General features: G+C 40.5%; 2 protein-coding genes across 4 annotated transcripts in view; both read right to left on the reverse strand.

The window, feature by feature from the left end:
• The window catches only part of METTL24 (methyltransferase like 24), a 107,046-nt gene that overhangs the window by 8,472 nt on the left and 78,013 nt on the right, over window positions 1–20,561 (reverse strand). The gene's annotated exons all lie outside the window — the stretch shown is intronic.
• LOC131768060 (zinc finger protein 131-like) lies at window positions 1,057–3,419 on the reverse strand. The gene is given in 2 exon segments (XM_067011249.1): window positions 1,057–2,736; window positions 2,951–3,419. Coding segments are annotated over 2 exon segments (1,890 nt in total). The 5' UTR covers window positions 3,321–3,419; the 3' UTR covers window positions 1,057–1,216.

The raw sequence follows: 20,561 nt of genomic DNA on the forward strand, positions 1-20,561 counted from the left end.
TGCGGAGCACAGGCTCCGGACGCGCAGGCCTAGCGGCCATGGCTCACGGGCTCAGTTGCTCCGCGGCATGTGGGATCCTTCCGTACCGGGGCACGAACCCGTGTCTCCTGCATCGGCAGGCGGACTCTCAACCACTGCGCCACCAGGGAAGCCCTACACACCTACTTTTAAGTCCACAGTTCAGCACTCTTATTTGTATGCCTTTAAAAGTTATAGCACAAGATCTTTACATTAAGGATTGGGGAAAAAGATTCATTCAAAACAAAGCCTGATATATTTATTATATGCATGTTCTTCTCTGTACTTTATTTTAAATATATTAATTTTTAAGTGATGCTCATCTTTTTTTCATCTGGTGGTAAAATACTAGTGCAACTTTTCATCAAAATAAAGTTTACCACAGATATAAGTGAATTTTCCCAATTGAAAATGGCCTTTCAGCCGCCATTAAATGAAATTTCTCAGTCTAACTGAAGTGAAAAAGAACTGGTAGCTGTCATTGTAAGGAAAATATAGAGTGCTATAGCATGACCTACATTGCTCCTTGCAACACAAACTCTGAAAGAACCAGAGGCGCTTTACAGAAGTTTCGTTGAGTTTGAAAAGGCACATGGGTGTGGTTGGTTTTTAAACATTCTAGAAATTTGCTGCCACCACCACCCTTTCTGTTGCAGAGATGACGCCTGTGACTGTCAGGGTAGACAAGAGTGTTGTTCAAGCTAAAGAAAGCCAGAAGCCAACATTTAACTGCACACTAACAATGCCCTTTTCTTCACGCAGCCTTGTGTTTCCTATATATATTCAAATGTTCTAACATGCATTAGAATACATAAACTTGTATTCTAATGATTTTACGTTTGATTTTACAATATGGGGGAAAAAAACTTGAGGAAGGACATGACTGGGCAAAGACAGAAGGGAGAACCCTTACCACAATGAAAATAGATACATTCGTACCCAACTGTATAATAAGAATATAATCCATTTCAGTTTTCCAGAAATATACTTCTCAAAGCTTCCCATTCACTTCTGGGAAAGAGCCCTCCTCTGTGGCATCAAGTCGGGGAAAATCAGTTTGTTTCAATAGAAACAGCTCAGCACAACAGGAAAGAGCTTAACTTTGGTCCACATGTCTGTTAGCTTAAGGACAGTCACACTGCCCATCATCAGTTCAAAAACTCAACACATAAATTTAAAAATATATTCATTTGTTATTTCATTCTAAAACTGGCATAGGTGTTCTGTTCTCATTTCCTGGCTTTTCAGCTTGGGAATCCACTGTTGATTTGGTCTCTAAACCCTCAGCATCTTCGTGATCTTCTCTGGCCGCCTCAGGAGCATCTACTTGGGTAGGCTCTCTCTCCTCTTGGTTCATGATTTCAGGGGTCACTTGATCCAAGTCTGCTTCTAGAAGCTCAGTTTGTACTTCCATTGGCATCTGATTTACCCGTTCAACATGCAGCTCCTCTACATGTACTTCGGTACCTTCTTCAGTCTGAATTCGACCCACTTCTAGATAACTTACCTGGACCTGTTCTGGAAGCTCATTCATATGTGAATCGTACACTTGGCTGTCCTGGAGCAGATCTGGGTGGACCTGTTCCACAGTCACTTGTGCTGAATCCACTTGAACCTGAAGCAATGGTAACACGTGCACCTTTCCAACTTGTTCTATAATAGTCATTGATATCACAGGTTCAGTTTGCAAACGTGTTTCTACTGAAAGAACTTCTTCAGTTACTAGACGCTCTGAAATATTATGAGCATCACTGAGATGCCTCCTTAATTCATTTCCTTGCATAAACCACAAGTCACACAAAGTACAATGTTTGGGTTTATCTCCAGTGTGTATTACCAAATGATCTTTGAACTGGTCCCAGCTGTTAAACACACTATTACAGACCTGACATTCATAAAGCTTCTTTCTTCCCTTTTTTGCCCCCACTCCAGTTTGGCATGCAGTCAGGTGACATTTGAGGGTGCTATTTCTAGCAAATCGTTCATGACAATTTGGACATCCAAAAGGTTTTTCACCTGTATGCTTTCAAAGATGCTCTTTAAAATGTCCAAAGTGGTCAAACTGTTTCTCACAGTACTGACATATGTGAATTTTTTTCCCAGTTCTTTGCTTCTTACTGACTCCACCTTCTTCAAGGTGGTAACAATTGAGGTGCTGTTTCCATGCACTCTCCTGAAGATACCTTTTATTGCATATTTCACACTTGAAACTCTCAGTGGAGTGTGATTTCATGTGTTCCTTAAAATGGTAAAACAATTTGAATGAACGGTTACATTTCTCACAATGGAACAAGTCCTTCACATGTGACAGCTGAAGTTCCACAATTTCAATACCTTCTACCTGTTTGCTTGTGGGGTCAGAGGCACAGCCATCTTCAACTTTAATCTGCCCTTTTCTATCACCTTGACGGTACTTGCTGGTGATATCTGCCAATAATGCCAGAGCGGAATCATCAGAGGAACCTGTGCTCTGAATATACTTTATGGACTGCCTGGCAGTAGCCACATCCTCTAACGTTTCAATGCCTTCATCTTCCACTTGGATTGTGCCTTCAGCAATCTCCACGTCTATTTCAACAGGTTCAGATTCTACAGACGGCAATGACTCAGTGATAACATTTGAAGTTTCTGCAATCTTTCTTTTTTTTGCTTCACTTTTTCCTGTGGTAGTTTCCTCTAGTGGAGCTGAGTTTTCTTTGTTCCTGGGCCATCTCAGGGCTCAGCTCCTCCTGCAGTTTGTCATGTCCACCTGAGATCTATTTGGAGATGACTGTAAAAGGTTTGAGGTTTTTTTGCAGTGGGTCCTGGCTGCCATAAGGGTGCTGTGGATGCTCTTGGAGAGACTTCTCTGAAGCAAATTCCTACGACAGGCATTGACTGGTAAGAGTCTTCCTGCCCAACTGGGTTTATAATGCTGATGAAGATGAGTCACTGACTTCAAGGGCTTTGATAGCTTCTAGCATTTATAGAAACTCTGCTGCTTTCCATACATCATTGGCTTCTTCTTCTCCTTGTATCACTAATTTTGCTGTATATGTGAACTCAATCAAATGACGAAAGGCCATTTTACTAACACCTTCTATCTCCACCAAAGGTTCCTGAGTAAACTCCTGAAAGAATTTGTAAAAGAACTTGCTGCAAGCAGCAAAAACAGCCTTGTGGGCCTTAAAATGGTGTCCGTCGACAATCAGGGTGATGTCAGTAAACCGGTCCTGCTCTCGCTGTTCATTCAATCGGTCCAGGAGCATTTTATGATGTTCAGGGAACTCCTGAAGGCATTCCATCGTCTCTTCGGCCTCCATGGCCGTCGGGCTAATTGGAGTCGGGAGACGCGAGCTGGAGCGGGGTGGGCACAGCGCCGGAGGCTCCGGGCTCCGGGGCGCGCAAGTCCGGCAAGGGAGGAGACCCGACAGCTGCCGCGGCCCTCTAACAGCCCGCCAAGCTCCTGGCTCCGGCCGCCCCGGGACCCGGTCCGGCCCGCGGCCCACTACGACTCCCAGGTCGCCTCTCCTTCCCCCTCCCTCCCTCTTCTCCCCTGGTATATTTCTTGATAAACAGTTTTCTTTGCCTTAAACACTCACACACACACACACACACACACACACACACACACGCCACAGATTACAGCCTACATGGGCATAATTCAAATACACATGTTGTTTATAAAATTAGAATTATATTGTTTTAAAATTTGCTTTTTAATGTAACAGGCCATGAATATTTTTCCAGGCCAATAAATTTTCATCTAAAATGTTCTCTCAAACAGCATCCTTGGGAGCTTTCATAAGAATGTGACGGAGGTGAGTAAGGCCCCTGCAGGAGTGAGGGCGAGGTGGAGGAGGCCCCAGACCTTCTGCCTCGATTCAACAGGAGCAGCTCCCCTTTTCCCTCTTTTATATGCTTGGAATCCCTGGTAAATTTTTGCTTAAGAAAGAGCTTTCCTGCCTAAGAAGAAAAGAATTTGGAAGCCTCCATCTATAACTTGTTTTTTTAACACTTTTTATATTGGTTTAATTTACTTAACCAAATCCGCCTCCTGATGGTCATTTAGGTTCTTTCTAACTGGATGATGTTACAAACTCACGTGTTCAACCAACTTGCAGCTAAATATTTAAGTGTGTTTGATTCGTTCCGTAGAAGAACACTCTCACAAGTAGAGTAGCAGGTTCAAAGCATAGGCACAGTTTACACCTTCAATAACTTTACTAACCAGTAACCCCTTCCTGTTCTTGCACTTGAGAATCTGGGGACAAACCAGGTTGCCCTAAGGTGGGAAGCACGGGCAGGCAGACCACAAAAGCCTCCTCCACTGTTATCAGCCCAGTCTACACTTGATTGTTTTCTTACCCTGAAGCCACATGACACTCTGGAGCATTCCTAAACAGACCTATACTTTTATGTCCCAGTGATTCTCTAGATAAGACAAAAACATGCATGCCATTTAAAGAAAGAGAAGACAAATCAATTTTAACTAAGTACGTGTTAAAGTGTTTTTATATTACTTTTTATTTAAAACATTTTAATTAAAAAATGCTTTATCGGGCTTCCCTGGTGGCGCAGTGGTTGAGAGTCCGCCTGCCGATGCAGGGGACGCGGGTTCGTGCCCCGGTCCGGGAAGATCCCACGTGGCGTGGGGCGGCTGGGCCCGTGAGCCATGGCCGCTGAGCCTGCACGTCTGGAGCCTGTGCTCCGCAACGGGAGAGGCCACAGCGGTGAGAGGCCCGCGTACCGCAAAAAAAAAAAAAAAAAAAAAAAAAAAAAAAAAAAAAAAAAAGCTTTATCTATTGTTCTATATTAAATCTTTAAAAGGAGATAGATTCTTTTTTCCACCAAGAAAATGTGTATTAAAGCTTCAAACTGGCTATTACCATCCCTCATAAAGCTGATTAATCATTATATTAGTCAAAACCCCTGGCTAAGAGCCAAAACTACGTAACACCAATAAAATGTCAATATTAACCATACAGCTTATCAATCGACTACCACAGAGCAAGGGACTTCCCATTCATACCAGAATTGACCTGCAAACACAGCTGCTTGCCTCACTATGGGCAGTCTGGTTTTGAGGCCAGAATCAGATACTACGTATATGGCATTTATAGATATATCTCACATTTTGTAAAAGACAGATTCCTGAAAAAGAGTGTGGAAATTGATTTTTTTAATTAGGCTCTATTTTTTAAATTATTATTTATTTGACCACTCATTGAGTTATTTATAAATATTTTTAAATTAATTTCTCAGCAATTCCTTACCACCCCAACAATACATGCTGCATTCATTCTCCATATTCACCGTGGTTTAGGTCAATATTCAATCATAATTTTAAAATTATTTTATCAATACAACTTCTTCCTGGCTTTTAGTTTAATTATGAAAAGTTGTTATTTAATGATTGAAGCAAGGTAAATCCAGGCTTTTATATACTGTCTGCTTAAAGCAAGATATATCTGCACCTACAAAATTAAAAGCTGAACACATTAGAAAGAGTATCTTGTTTTTGTAGAAAAATACAAGAAATTTATCTTAAATGAACAAGAGGATTAAAAGTATCCTTAAAAGCCTTAGACTTTAAACACACTAAATCAGGCCCAATTATCATTGTTGGCTGGAAGAAATGTAACATTACAGGATTTTTGCTTCCACTACAGAAAGGGGGAGATAAGACTTGCCCTGCATAGTATGGGAAATATGAAGGGTCACTCTAAGCTAACGTAGGAGCAATTCTGAACTAATAATAAAAGAAAATGATTTGTATGTAGTAATCAGCTCACAGAAGTGACCTCTGCAAGAAGCAACACTCTGTAAATGAATTTTAAAGGAATTAAGGGAAACATTTACAAACACTTTTTTTTTTTGCCAAATCTCTAGCCTATTCCAAAAGAGTTAACCTGAAGCTGCCGGGCAAGAACATTCTGGGCTGGGTGAGGTCATATAACGTGTAACTCCAGAAACCTAGGTCAGAGACAGGAAATGGGTGAGCTGGTGACAAGTCAAGAAGTCAGCAGGGCTACTGCTGACATGCAACAGCAAGGAACCAAACAGTACAAATTTAGGCAGGATTGAGGTGGCAGCAAGGGACCTGGCCCAGGGCAGAGTCAGGCAGCACCAAGGACAGCATCAGGCAACTGCTTTAATTTCCATCAGCACAAAAAGTTCTATTGGACAGTGAGGCTAAGAGTATCACATGCATCAGAATCAGCTGGAGGGCTTGTGAACACACAGGTTTTGATTCAGTGGATCTGGAGTGGGGCCTGAGTATTTACATTTTTACCAGGAGCCCAGCTGATGGTGATGTTACTGGTCCAAGGATGACACTTTGAGAACCACTGGACCACACATCAGACTTGGCCAATGACATTGGGTGAGCTTTTCATGGTGTGTTTGCAAAGAACTCGGCCTCAGCACAGTCTGGGTTCTCCCCCTTCTCATAAGCAGATGAAGAAAGTATCTATGCACTGGCAGGACTTCCCTGGTGGTCCAGTGGTAAAGAATCCATCTTCCAATGCAAGGGCCATGGGTTCAATCCCTGGTTGGGGAACTAAGATCCCACATGCCGTGGGGCAACTAAGCCCACATGCCACAACTACTGAGTTTGTGTGCCTCAACAAGAGAGTCCACATGCTGCAAACTACAGAGCCCATGCACTCTGGACCCTGCACACCACAACTACAGAGCACACACGCCCTGGAGCCCTCATGCCACAACTAGAGAGAAGCCAGCACGCCACAACGAAGAGCCCGCGCCACAACAAAAGATCCCACACACCTCAAGGAAGACCCCGAGTGCTGCAACTAAGACCCGATGCAGCCAAAAAAAAAAGGGGGGGTGAGGGTGAGAGAAAGAAAGTATCTACACACTGGTCATCTTTGTCTTGGGAAGGTATATGGTGGGTTTCCAACACCAGATGTTTTCTTAACTAGGATACAGTTAGGTCAGGGTTTCCTAAACACATCACCAAGGTGTTGATAAGGCTTGTACTCCTTGACTGTGTACAGAAAAATGTGTGTTTATTTCCATGAGCACTTTTCTAAGAAAATTCTAGTCCCTGGGACCTTGGCTCTGGGGCCAATTGCCTTATCACATGGGTCTAGGGCAGGTTGTTTAGCCTCTCCTACCACAGGGCTTTCTTGAGGTTAAAGGAGAAATGTACATAACTCACAGAAATGCACGGCACCTAACAGAATATGTGCTCTGTTTGTGGTAGCTGTTATTATTTTCACGAAGTCTCAGCGTGGTCCATAACCCCTTCATTGCCCCTGCCTCAGTTAAGATTATCTCGTTTAAGCTAATATTAAAATGTGCCTTCTCTGCACCATAGCAGCTATGCCGGGGGAGATGACTCAGGGCAAGAATTAAAATTTGGTAAAGGAAATACACAGAGGTATTTCAAACATGATAGTAAAAAACCATCTCTGTATAGAACATTGGCAGGTGAAATTGAAAACAGTTTCTGCAATGGCATTTCCATCTGACAAGAAACAAAAGAGGTATAATCCCTATGCCCTAGACTGGACTATAAGCTCCATGAAGGCATTAACTTATTTATTTGTGAATCCACAGCTTCTAGCCCACTGCTAGGGACAATCAAAAATAGTTGATAGGTAGACAGATGGATAAATGGACAAGTGAATAGATGGACAGGTGGATGGATAGGAGAATGGAGAGATGGTTAAATGGACCTCCCAGGATCCAGGTCTGGAAGATTAGAGCCAGTAGTGATATGTGAATATCTGGGTCACTTCCTCATTTTCTAGACAAGGAAAACTGAGACCTAAGAGGCTAAATGATTTGTCCAAGATCACAAATTAATTAATCAGTGGCAGATATTCTACATCTCAAACATCACTCTCTGCTCTGAGCCTTAGATACACATACACATACATACACACACATCCATTAACATTTATCACGCATTAATACAGCTTTGAGACGAGTCTACAACTCTAAGCTTTATTTTCCTTGAGACTTAAGGACTAGCGAAGTGTTTTATTTAATGACTGCTACAATATTTGAGAAAGAAGCATGATTCCTTTCTTCTCTCAATATCCCTCTCTGCCAAGAATCACTTTGCACCAGAAGTGCCCAGAAAAGCACAATCTGGCATTTTCTAAATTTACTTCTGATCAATATCAGCTCACCACTAAGAACATTAATATAAATTCAAATCCTATAAAATGCTTTTCTCTTAGCAGAGAAAAATAGCAACATATACTATTGTTTAGTTTAAAGGGAAATGTAGCATGGCAGAAGTATCACTTGCACACATATCCATTCCTTCTTCTTTCTCAATAACAAAACCCTGATTTCTAGCTGATCACATTGCTGCCCAGATAAAAGACTATATTTCCTAGTCTCCCTTATGGCTGTGTGGCCACGAGGCTAAAATCTGACCAATAATATAAAAGTAAAATTGTCATGTGGGATTTCCAGTAAGTTCCCTTAAAGGAAAAGGCTGTACTTAGTGCTTCCTCTGTCCCTTTGCCTGGAGTGAGAATGTGATGGCTGGAGCTGCAGCAGCAATATTGGACCATGAGGAGAAAGATTACACCCTAAGAAGAAAGACAAGCTGGATGAAGCTCAAATCCCTGATGACTATGGAGTCTCTATACAAGACTTGTACTACATACCTCTAGACTTCTCTTATATGAGAGGAAGAAAATTTTCCTACTGTTTAAGCCACTATAATTTTTTTCACATGTAAGTCAACCTAATTTTAAATACATTCAACATATTCTAGTATTCTTAGCTGCTAATAAAGAGTGGTGTCCCTGTTGAAAAATTTATTTAGAATTGAAATCTTCTGTGAAGAAGTAGTTAATGGCAGTGAAACAGACCAGGAATCCATACCTGCTGGAAATTAACTTATTCAGCACTTCCTGAATTGGTAAGCAACTTTCTGATTCTGGAATTACTACTCTTCCTCTAGATTCCCTACATATTTCCTTCTGGCCTCCTCCTCCTTTGCTCCAAAACCATGGCAATTCCTCTCCTTCCAGAATTTTCATGACTAGCACATTGCACTCTCCCTTCCTCTCTTAGTGCAGAAATTTACAATGCATTAACAAAATGGATCTGCAAAATCACACCTGGTCAGTTCTTTTAGCCTGAAAAATCTAGGTTTGAGGCATCATGTTAATGAAGTTAGTACTATTCTTTATCTGTTCTATACATTTGAAATTCTAGTATATGCTTAAGAAGCCAGATACTGACTTATTATTTTGACCATTCAATGAAATCTATACATTTGTATATTTTTTATTGAAAGCACAGATGCGTTCTCTTGAAGAATCAAAGCAAAATTCAGTCAGTCCTCAACTGGAGCAAGAAAATAAAGATATCTTCAGTCTTATAATGCTCCCGTAATAACATTTACTTTTGGCAATTTTAAGTTGAATGTGACAAGTCTTTCACCTGCAAAACAAATGTAACTTATAATTGGGGTATATCCAGGTTTTGTGAAGCTTGAAGCTTATTTAATTTGATGACCCTTTTTAAGAAAAAGAATACAAAATTACAAATACAGAATTATGTAAAATCACTTCTGCTTATAATCAAGACATATGTATAAGTCCCAACTCAAGAGAAAGGAGGATTAAATGATAGCAAACTATAAACAGATGTATGGCTAAAAGCCAGAAAATAAGGGAAAAATTAAGAGTTTTTTAAAAACCTACAAGAAAAAATTTCAAGCAGTACATTTCAAGCAGTACCAGTTTTGAACCTCCTGTTAAATTTATGTAGCAATTGCAATGAGGGGAGAAAAACTTTATACACAGAAATATCAGTGCCGACTATCACATATGGAAATTATCAATAAAATACCCAAAGAAATCTGCTAGATATTCAGATACAGATTGTCTCTAAAGCCTCATCTTAGGGAAAATGTTAAGACAATGATGTAGAAATAACCACTCATTGGTTCTCACTGGATATTACTTAAAAGTCCCTAACATTTGCTCTAGATGCGCCATCTCTCAGAACATACCATTTTATCTTATACCTACTGGTAATTAAAAAAAAAAATTAATAGCTTACTTTAATCAAGTACTTGCTATATGCCCACTCAAGCAGCATGCTAAGTCCTTTTCATTCAATGCCCCCAATTCATCTCCCAACAAACAAATGAGGTAAGTGTTTAATTATCTTCATGCTACAGATGGGCAAACTGAGGCCTAGGTAGGTCACACAACTTGGAAGAAGTGAAGCCAAAGCCAAACCCAAGCAGTTTCCATAGAAAACTGAGATTCAGAGAAGTTAATCAACCAATCCAGGTCACACAGCTATTAAGTGGTAGAATCAGGAATCTAACTGGGTGTGACATCAAAACAGGCATTCTTAACACCATATTTTTATATCCTCAGAATATTAAGGAAACCAAGCACAAAATATGATATTGTGGAGGATTTCTGGATTTACAGTTCCCTTTGCAAAAATGACAGACAGGTGGAAAGCAAATATGGAGTGTTTATTAACCTAATACATTTTTGTTGAGCTCCTAGCATGTGCATAGCCCTCTTGCTGCCATTCTTGGGGGTAAAAGGTAGCAATGAGGCCTGGCTTTAGACAAAACACCCGCATTTTAGCAGTTGTATCAATAGTTTATTTTATCATTGGAACTAGTGCCCTCTCCCCTTTGTTCCATGTACTTTTTCTAGAATAATAACATTGTCACTATATTCATTTCACAACTTTTGCATGACCAAAAGGCATAACTTGGGGCTGAGACATTTTCTTTACCAAGTCATGTTTTGTAAAGTTCCATACAAATTAACATAAATACATAATAATAAGAAAACCACCATTTGCCTCTGTGGAGGTTGGAACAACAGACACAAGACTCGTGTCCCTTAGCTAAAGAGGGGTTTCCTCCTGCTAATTCATCCCCTCCACACCAAAAATGGATTATGTATTCCCTTTAATTCCTAATTTCAGATTCAGGTCCAACCAGAAAGGGCCAGGTCTATAGCCAACACCATGTCACGTGTTAAATTGTCCAAAAAACAAAAATTATTTGAACCCTAGCATACCAAGAAACAAATATATGACATTCCATCCACCTCAGGCCTCTCCATTCCGTAAAGGGCAATAATTTGGGATGCTGTTTGTTTGTTTCTGTTTATAAAAATAAGACATGAATTTGTTAAAAATTGGGAAAGTACAAAAAGATATAGAGAAGAAGGAAAAAACTGTTCAAAATCCCAGTCCCAAGTGGAAATAACTATTAACATTTTGGTTATATTTCTTGCAGTATTTTATCTACCTTAGAAAAGAATTGAGATCAAACAGTACATTCTAATGGGGAGTTTTTGCATTGCTTGTTTTTTCACTTTAAAGGTCATCCGCTTAATACTCATGGACGAAGCCCTTTTTTACAGGCAAAGAGCGTTTCAACAGCTTGACTGGAACATTCTAGAGACATCTGAAAACAGCCCAAGCTTTTCTTAGACATAATTCAGTAGGTTGTCCTGGGACTTTTTGCTCCATAGAAGTGAAGATGCACCCTCACAATTTACCCTCCATAGAGTTACGTGACAAGATGAGAACTGACCTTCCTGAAAAATAAGAATTGTCGCTGTATTTTCATGCCAATATGAATTTAGTGAGAAATTTGTATTTTTTCATGTCTTACAACATCTACTGATTTACACCTGGCCCTCTCTGAATTACACAAGCAGGGAAGATTGCAAATTCAAAAGAAAGGAAGCACATATGGAGAAGTGGAGGAGTCGTTTAAACATTTATCAAGATAAAAGTGTGTAAGAGCCTCATTCGTTTGACAAGGAAGAGGTGAAAGAAGAGGATGTGAGGAGGAGGAGGGGGGAGAGGAGACTCAGCTTCATCCTCCAACTGCCATGTGCCTTGTAGAGGACTTCTGGTTGAGATTTCTCCTTTCTAACAGCCCTAAAACCTTTCTTACTCCTCAGTCTCACGGCAAGTAGAATGGCTGCCCAACAGTTACGGTGAAAAGATGCCTTCACTACTTTGTTTGCTATGAACTGACATGTGGGACACTTGGCAGATGATCATCTGAAAATCACCCAAATCTATACACTTCTAACTGAATCAAAGAGATCAATACATATAATAGATTTTTTTAAGCCTGGGTGTTGGCCCAGAACAGAGAGAGTGGAGGTAATCATGAAAGTTTTATGGGCTGTCAGCCAGGGACTTCATCATCTTGCTTGATTTCAGTGATAGCTGTTTTTATAATTTTGGAATTGAGGTTCCCAGGATTCTCTATCCTCTTGTTCATCTTCCTTTATTTTTTAAAAGAATTGCTGATGCCTGGGAGGTTTCAGCCATGAGGCAATGCAGGTTTATTGGAGCTAGAGGAGTTTTCCAAATGGCATCTTTTCAATAGAAACGAAAGGAAGGATGTCGTTTCCCTAATGTGCATATACCACTTGTGGAGCTTGGTGGCCAGTCCGTAGTTAACCTGTCACCATAAACACCTTCCCTAAAATGGATGTTCTATATTTCAGGGAGTGGGTGGTTTCAGGCAGACAAATTTCAGGCACCAAGGTTAGCTCTGAATCATGTTAAGTAGAATGACAGCCTACTGGCTACCTCCCTGAATAATACAGTAATAACACATAAACTTCTTGGAAAGCCGAAATTCTTACAAGACATTTTACTTAGCAAGTTTAAATTCTTTCAGTTACTACCGATCCTCATACCAGTGTTTTCCATAAATGTCTAAATGGAGATAAATGTGTTCTAATTGTCTTGTTTCTTATGAGAGGAGGAAAAGCAGTACCATCTTGGTTCTTCTGAAGTGAGTTGCCAAATTTAGTTGAGTTCCTTACTAACTGGATGTTTAACTACAGAATTCATGCCAAAAACAGCTTCTTAATGTCTTTAGTTAAGAGCATACATCTTTAATTTGTTGTTTCAAAAAACTGAGTGTGGTGAACTGTATCAGATGTGAGCTTATTGATCTATGTGCTAGAAATTGTCAACTAGATACACATTTGAAATTGAAAAAAAATTAACAGGGAAGGATTACAAAGAGTCCATAGTTTATTGTAAAAAGTCTATATAGCCTATATTTTTTTATAAGTCAGTTCTCAGTTATCTATGGGGTAATTTCAAAACCCACATTCAAAAGCAGTTAGACATGTACACTTCATAGCTAAATATCAAATATTTATTTTTAGTTATATACAATTTGGATTAACCAGATCCCTGGAGGAAAATAATAAATTGCTGATAGTGCAAAACCAGCTTTCATTATTTGTGGGCAATGTGACTTATTTCTATTTTCTTCATAGATAAAAACCCAGTTCAAATTTGTTTATAGCAAGCCCCAGAGCAACTTTAAATGTTTTAGTAATGAATATTTCTTTTAAAATGAATTCTTAAATAGTTTTAAAATGTTTCGTGCTGTAGCTTTAATTTTTTATTGCAGTAGGATTTGACTTTTTTTTCAAAAATAAATTTGTTTTATTAAAACGGTTGTAAAAATGCAACTGGGACAGAAATGTATAAAACAAAAAGTAAAAGTTCCTTATTCCTGCCCACATTTTAAATTTTGGTAGAGACTGATAGATGTGATAGCTATTGCTAAAATGCCAAGGCTGACTGATATCACCTTCACCAACACTGGCTCTTATCAATCTTTTTAGTACTTGCTTGCCCAGTATTTCTAATGAACTATGCCTTCTCTCAAGAGTTCACAGCCTTGAATTGTCCACCTTCCACAATGTTTCCAGAATTATCTACCTAATTTTAAACCTAATTACAGTAAGTGCCCTACACATGAACGAGTTCCGTTCCAAGAGCGCGTTCGTAAGTCCCATTTGTTTCTAAGTCCAACAACGCTAGCCTAGGTACCCAACTAACACAATCAGCTATACAATACTGTACTGTAACAGGTTTATAATACTTTTCACATAAATAATATGTTAAAAAGACACAAAAAATTAAAAACAATTTTAATCTTACAGTACAGTACAACAGCTGGCATACAGGGGCTGGCATCAAGTGAACAGGCAGGAAGAGTTACTGGCTGGGGGAGGGAGAGGAGGTTGGAGATGGTAGAGCTGAAGGACCATTAGCAACAGGAGATGGAGGGCAAGCTGCAGTTTCACTCACGCCTGACGTTGACGGCACAGGTTCTGGTTCCTTGCTGGATTCAATTCTACCTACCCTCTTAATAAAATGATCCAGCGATGTCTGGGTAGTAGCTCTTTTCTTCTCATCATAGATGACACTGTAGCACTGGATTGCATTCTGAACGGCCGCTGCAACCTTCATGTACCGTCCTACGTTTGGGTCCTGTGCCTCAAAAACTAACAGAGCTTCCTCAACTAAAGAAAATCCCCTTGCCATTTCCTGTGTCATGAATCTCTTCAGTTCTTCAGTTACTTCTTCTTTGTCCACTTTTGTTTCCATCGTTATCTCTTGGCGCTTCTTAGCAGTACCAGCTACATTACCACTGCTTTTATGCTTGCTTCCGGACATCCTGGGCTTGAAATAAGGATACTGTACTACTGTACTCCATGCGGTACTGTACAGTAAAGTACACAAAAGCACAACCACTTGTAGAGGATGCACACGCGTGACAGTGTATGCCAGACATGTGAACATGTGAACTTATGTGACTGGACATGTGAACACACGTTCGCATCTTTGAAAGTTCTCAATTTGAAGGTTCGTATGTAGGGGCCTACTGTATTTAAGTCCCCAGTTTCAGGGCCTCTGCTAGCTCCCTGTAGCTACAAAATGAAATCCAAACTCCTTTACAGGGCTCACTAGGGCCCTCACTTAACCTTCTTTTTTTGCCTCATGTCCTTTTTCTCTCCACAATCACTTTTTGTGCAAACCACGCTGAATTTTTTACCTTTTTGCAATTCACGATTCTCTTTCTCAAGTCTCCACCCCTGCACTTACTATTTCCCCTCACTCCTACCTCTGACAACCTCCCATTCCACTTCTAAGGGCCAGCTGAAGTATCAACTCTTCTGTGATATCTCCCTGACCCCCCAACTAAAAGGAGCTACACATCTCCTCTTCTGCTTCTCTTGCATTAGCACTTAGTACATTTCAGGATAATTTTTGCACAAATGTTTGTCTCCCCCTACAGACCATGATGTCTTTGAGGGAAAAGACCCTCATCATTGCTGCCCTTCATTGGCTGAGTTCCTGATTTACAGGAGAGCCTCAAAAAGTGTTTACTGGGCTTCCCTGGTGGCGCAGTGGTTGAGAGTCCGCCTGCCGATGCAGGGGACACGGGTTCGTGCCCTGGTCCGGGAGGATCCCACATGCCGCGGAGCGGCTAGGCCCGTGAGCCATGGCCGCTGGGCCTGCGCGTCCGGAGCCTGTGCTTCGCAACGGGAGAGGCCACAGCAGTGAGAGGCCCGCATACCGCAAAAAAAAAAAAAAAAAAAAAAAAAAGTGTTTACTGAACACCTAAAAAGTGTTCAACAATATCCAGCAAAAGTAAAAAAACAACAACAAAAATCCAGGCTCTCTTCTTTGTCTGTGGCATGGAATATGAAATATTTCAGGGTGCTTAGTACATGACGAGCATTAACAACCTATGGCTGCCCTGCACAAGGAAAGCATGCTAAGAAACTGCTGTTGGGCACTTCCACAGCCACAATCGAAATGACCAAGAAGGAAATCTATACCTAAGTATTTCTCCTTCCTGTCCTCCTTCTGCCTTCCTCTCTCACCTCCTGTGACTTCACACCCACAGGATTCACTCTCAGATGCCCTCTGGCTGGACAAATCTCTTTACTACAAAATGTTCATCAAGCCAGACACAAAAATTTACTACTTTTCCATATCGGCCAACTTCCACTCCCTCAGCCAAGTGTTAGGAGACACCTACCTGAGAAACAAATGAGGTCCTATGATTTAAGTAGCTGATGTCCAGGCAAGAATAAGCTCAGTCTTCCAGAGAGAGATGGCTTTTTAAAAGATTAGCTAATTGGGACTTCACTGGTGGTCTAGTAAAGAATCTGCCTTCCAATGCATGGGACACGGGTTCGATTCCTGGTTGGGGAACTAAGATCCCACATGCTACAGGGCAACTAAGCCTTTGCACCATGTGCGCCTCAACTAGAGAGCCTGCGTGCTGCAAACTACAGAGTCCACATGCTCTGGAACCCATGCGCCACAACTAGAGAGAGAAAAACCCGCACGCCACTATTAGAGAGAAGCCCACGTGCCGCAACGAAGACCCCACGTGCCACAACTAAGACCTGAGACAGCCAAAAAAATAAACAAAATAAATATTAAAACAGAAAAAAAATAAAAGATTAGCTAATTAACTCAAATGAATCTAACCAGCAGAATGTACTTAAGAGATATTTTTATTGGAAGGCATTCCTGAAGTCCCTTGGACTTTCTGGGTCTTTAGACCCCACCAGCCCCAAGACGGAAGAGATAGTGTCAGCAACCAGACCCTGCATTTCTGAAAGGTTGCCCACATCAGGCACATCTGCAGGGATTTCTCAGTGTACCTGCTTTAGAGGGTCAGTGCTCAGAAGATCCCAATCACTCAGTGTATACACGTTTGGTCTGGTAGAAAGAAATCATTAAAAAACAAATAGCATTGGGCTTCCCTGGTGGCGCAGTGATTGAGAATCCGCCTGCCGATGCAGGGGACACGGGTTCGTGCCCCGGTCCGGGAAGATCCCACATGCCGCGGAGCAACTAAGCCCGTGAGCCATGGCCGCTGAGCCTGCGCGTCCGGAGGCTGCGCTCCGCAATGGGAGAGGCCACAACAGTGAGAGGCCCGCGTACCACAAAAAACAAACAAACAAACAAAAAAACAAATAGCATTAAGGCAAGAGAGCAAGGAGGGAAAAGATTGAGAGAAGGGTGACAGATGAGAAAGGATGTCAATTGGGAGAATCACATAGGAGATAAAAAGCCCAAATAGATAGCACTGGGCACTCACACAAAAAACCTACTGAAAACATCAGAAATGCATCCATCCCATCATTAAAATGCTTTTCCCCTAAAAGCTGAGTGTCTTATAACATATTAGGTAAAAAAAAGAAACAAAAACAAAAAGACATAAAAGATTGAGTGCATCAGAAAACCCCAGAGTACTTTTCTTCCTGAAATTATGAAAGCCTGCTGAATGGCTGGAAATGTCTATGCTCTACTCTCACTTCTCATGATACTAGTTTCCATCCCCAATCTGATCTGATTTCCAGGGCAGCCACACATGCTGAGATCAAAGGATGGAGAGGCTGTTATATTCAAGACTAATGTTGTAGAGAGGAGAGTTGGAAAGGGCTCAAACTTCATTATATATATAAAAAAGTTTTCAAGGCATAAAAACCATTTTCAGGGGAAGCCAAAACCAAAAATAGTAGCAACTTTAAACTTCATTTCAGGAGCATGAGGGATGTTATACCCCTCCATGTGGTTGCCTAGGGAACAGGATTCATTTATTCTTTGCTATTCAATAACATCTTGGAAATTTCTACCCTATATTATACCTATGATTGTTAAATCTACTCTAAATGGAAAGGCCCCTCAAAAAGTGCACTTAAAGTTACAGTACAGGAATCTTTGTCAGGAAAATGTCATACAAAGCCAAAGTTCCTTTAATATCTCTTGCTGTTCCAGTACATTAACATTCTTCTACTGGGATAGGAGATTTTCTTATAAACAATATCTTATTCTTCATTTTGATTACTGAATGTGGAGTCTTCTTATACGTAAGTAAATTTGCCTCAATTAAACACATTTATCTGAGCATGTCAAAAAATATAAATAGGAATATTCTGGTCTGAACTAAAGCATGCAAAATTATTCTAACTTTCCCCTAAACATTAATGAAAGAATACCCTTGATAACAATGTGTAAGAAGCAAAAAGAATGATATTTGGTTTTCTGTACATGACAAATGTTCTTCAGCTTTTGTCTGTTATAGGCCCAACCATGAGGGAGAAAAGTTCGAGTAACTGCCATGGGGAAGCTTATAGAAAGTGCCATCCATGACATTAGCACATGTTTGTGCTAATGTAAAAACCATACTGCTGGCCAAATCCCTGTCCCTCTACTTCCTGTAACTCTCTGAGCCCTAAGTAATTATTTCACTGAGTGTGCTGGGTCTTTCATTTCTGGTTCCCTGTGTTGTTAAATGAACAAGGGGCATTCTGAGACCAGACTCTCCAGTGGGTAGAATATTCCTTCTGTTTATGTCCCATGCTCATGCTTTTTTTAAAAAATTTATTTATTTATTTTTGGCTGTGTTGGGTCATCGTTGCTGCCCGTGGGCTTCCTCTAGTTGCAGCGAGCGGGGGCTACTCTTTGTTGTGGTGCACGAGCTTCTCATTGCAGTGGCTTCTCTTGTTGTGGAGCATGGGCTCGAGGTGCAGAGGCTTCAGTAGTTGCAGCACACTGGCTCAGTAGTTGTGGTGCACGGGCTCTAGAGCGCAGGCTCAGTAGTTGTGGTGCACGGGCTTAGCTGCTCCGCGGCATGTGGGATCTTCCCAGACCAGGGCTCGAACCCATGTCCCCTGCATTGGCAGGCGGATTCTTAACGACCGCGCCACCAGCGAAGCCCGTGGTCATGCTTTTGGCTTCTCCACACATTATCACTTTTTACAGGAAAACTAGATGAAGTTAAAGTTTAACTCTTTACTTCCCTCTTTGAAACAGCTTGTGTTAATTAAAACCTAGATTAGGGAAGAAACTGAGACCAATGGCTAAAGAGGGGGAACTTTGTGATTTGGCAATTTCAATTTTCTATGAAATTTTAAGATCCTGGCTGTCCTGTACCTAAAACAGAGACTTTGTACCTCAAACACATATCTTCCAGTACAACCATCTCTGAAATGATAGCCATCAGCTGAACAGCAAAATCTCAATTAACCAGAATCTAACCACAGGAGAAAAATTTCTACTTGTCATAAAGCACTGTCTTGGGCAATATGGGGCTTAAAAATATGCCAAAATAATGTTTTCTGCAGATCAATTTTAAGGGAGTTGAATGATAAAAGAAAAAATTCATATAAGAAATCTTGTTTTTTAAAAATGAAAACAGCCCAGTGGTTAAGACTTCACCTTCTAATGCAGGGGTGTGGGTTCGATCCCTGGTTGGGGAGCTAAGATCCCACATGCCTCAGGGCCAAAAACCCAAAACATAAAACAGAAGCAATATTGTAATAAATTTAATAAAGACTTTAAAAAAATGGTCCACATCAAATAAATCTTAAAAAAAAAAGAAAACAATTTCCAGGGAAGGTCCTAAGATAAGTGCATACCCAGTTCTATCTTCTACAGCTAATTTCTGTACCACAAGAGTGAAGTTCAGAGTGACTTTACAGAATTGTCAAATATCTCACTTCGCTCACTCTATGTTTTTTATTAACTCGGGCCTATTAATGACTGTCTCAGGCTTCTATGGAACACTGGATATGGATGTTTGAACATGTAAATGCTGGAGTGGATTAACAAACTTAATCAACACAATTTTATCAGTTTTAAGTTTTAAATTGTTTTATTTGAGAATATGCAATTCTGCTACAGAAAATGAGAAATCAAATGGGATAGGTGAAACTTGTAAGATATGCTAAGTACAAGATAAGTAACTTATGAGACATTAGGCATAAATAAAATACATAGATGTGCTGAACATAGAAAGAGATAGAAATGCTGGGTAAGCACTAAAATTGTCACTAAACATTAAATATACAGGAAGTATTAAAACTGTCACTAAACATTACACATACATGATGTATGAGACACTTAATATTTGTGAAGTCTTAAACTGGTCACCCATTGGTTACACCCATTCTAGCTCTGCAGAGAGTCTGCCAGATAAAATCCATAGCTGCTCATAGACTAGTTGGTGAGCTTATCATTGTGGCCAGATACACTTGTCCCTGTATCTCTCTAACTGAGCTTTCTTGCTCCAAACCTCAGGTCTGTTCCTTGTAACCACACCATCAGCAGGGAAGGCTGATGAGAGAGAAAGGGTTGCAGGGGGAGAAGTTGGGGTGGGAAGGAGGCAGAGACTGACCAACTGACCAAGACTCATGCAGTGTGGTCCTTCTACCTCGCTTGCACCCAAACCTAAGTACATAAACCTACTCCATCTCTTTCCCCTTACTTCTCACTGTGTGTTTTTAATTGATTCAATAAACCATGTGATTAAAGCATCTTAATTTGTGATGTATAACCCATGGGATAGTTTACCTGGTAGTATATTTGGAGGCTACATTGCATCAAGGTAATTTCCCACATGACAAAAATCATCAGTGTTTCTTAAGCCTTCATACTGTCTGCTAATTGTCTGCTACCAAGGACCAATAGAAGGAAAATGAATGGAAGGTGGCAACCAATTATTAATTGGCTGAAGTAGTTAATCCTGCTTAGGCCTACAGCTTGGTTACACATGGCCTTTGTTCTGAGTTTATATTACATACATATAAAGAGTTATGTTTTCTCCTGGTGAAGTTATTCCTAGATCAAATCATTAAATTACAGATATTGGTATTTCACGATGTTCCACAATGAGTATCCTGGCTTATAAAAGGGGGTTATGAGATCAAGATGCTCACCCAGCTGAA

Source organism: Kogia breviceps, chromosome 13, assembly GCF_026419965.1.
Source record: "Kogia breviceps isolate mKogBre1 chromosome 13, mKogBre1 haplotype 1, whole genome shotgun sequence".
Taxonomy (NCBI): Eukaryota; Metazoa; Chordata; class Mammalia; order Artiodactyla; family Physeteridae; genus Kogia; species Kogia breviceps.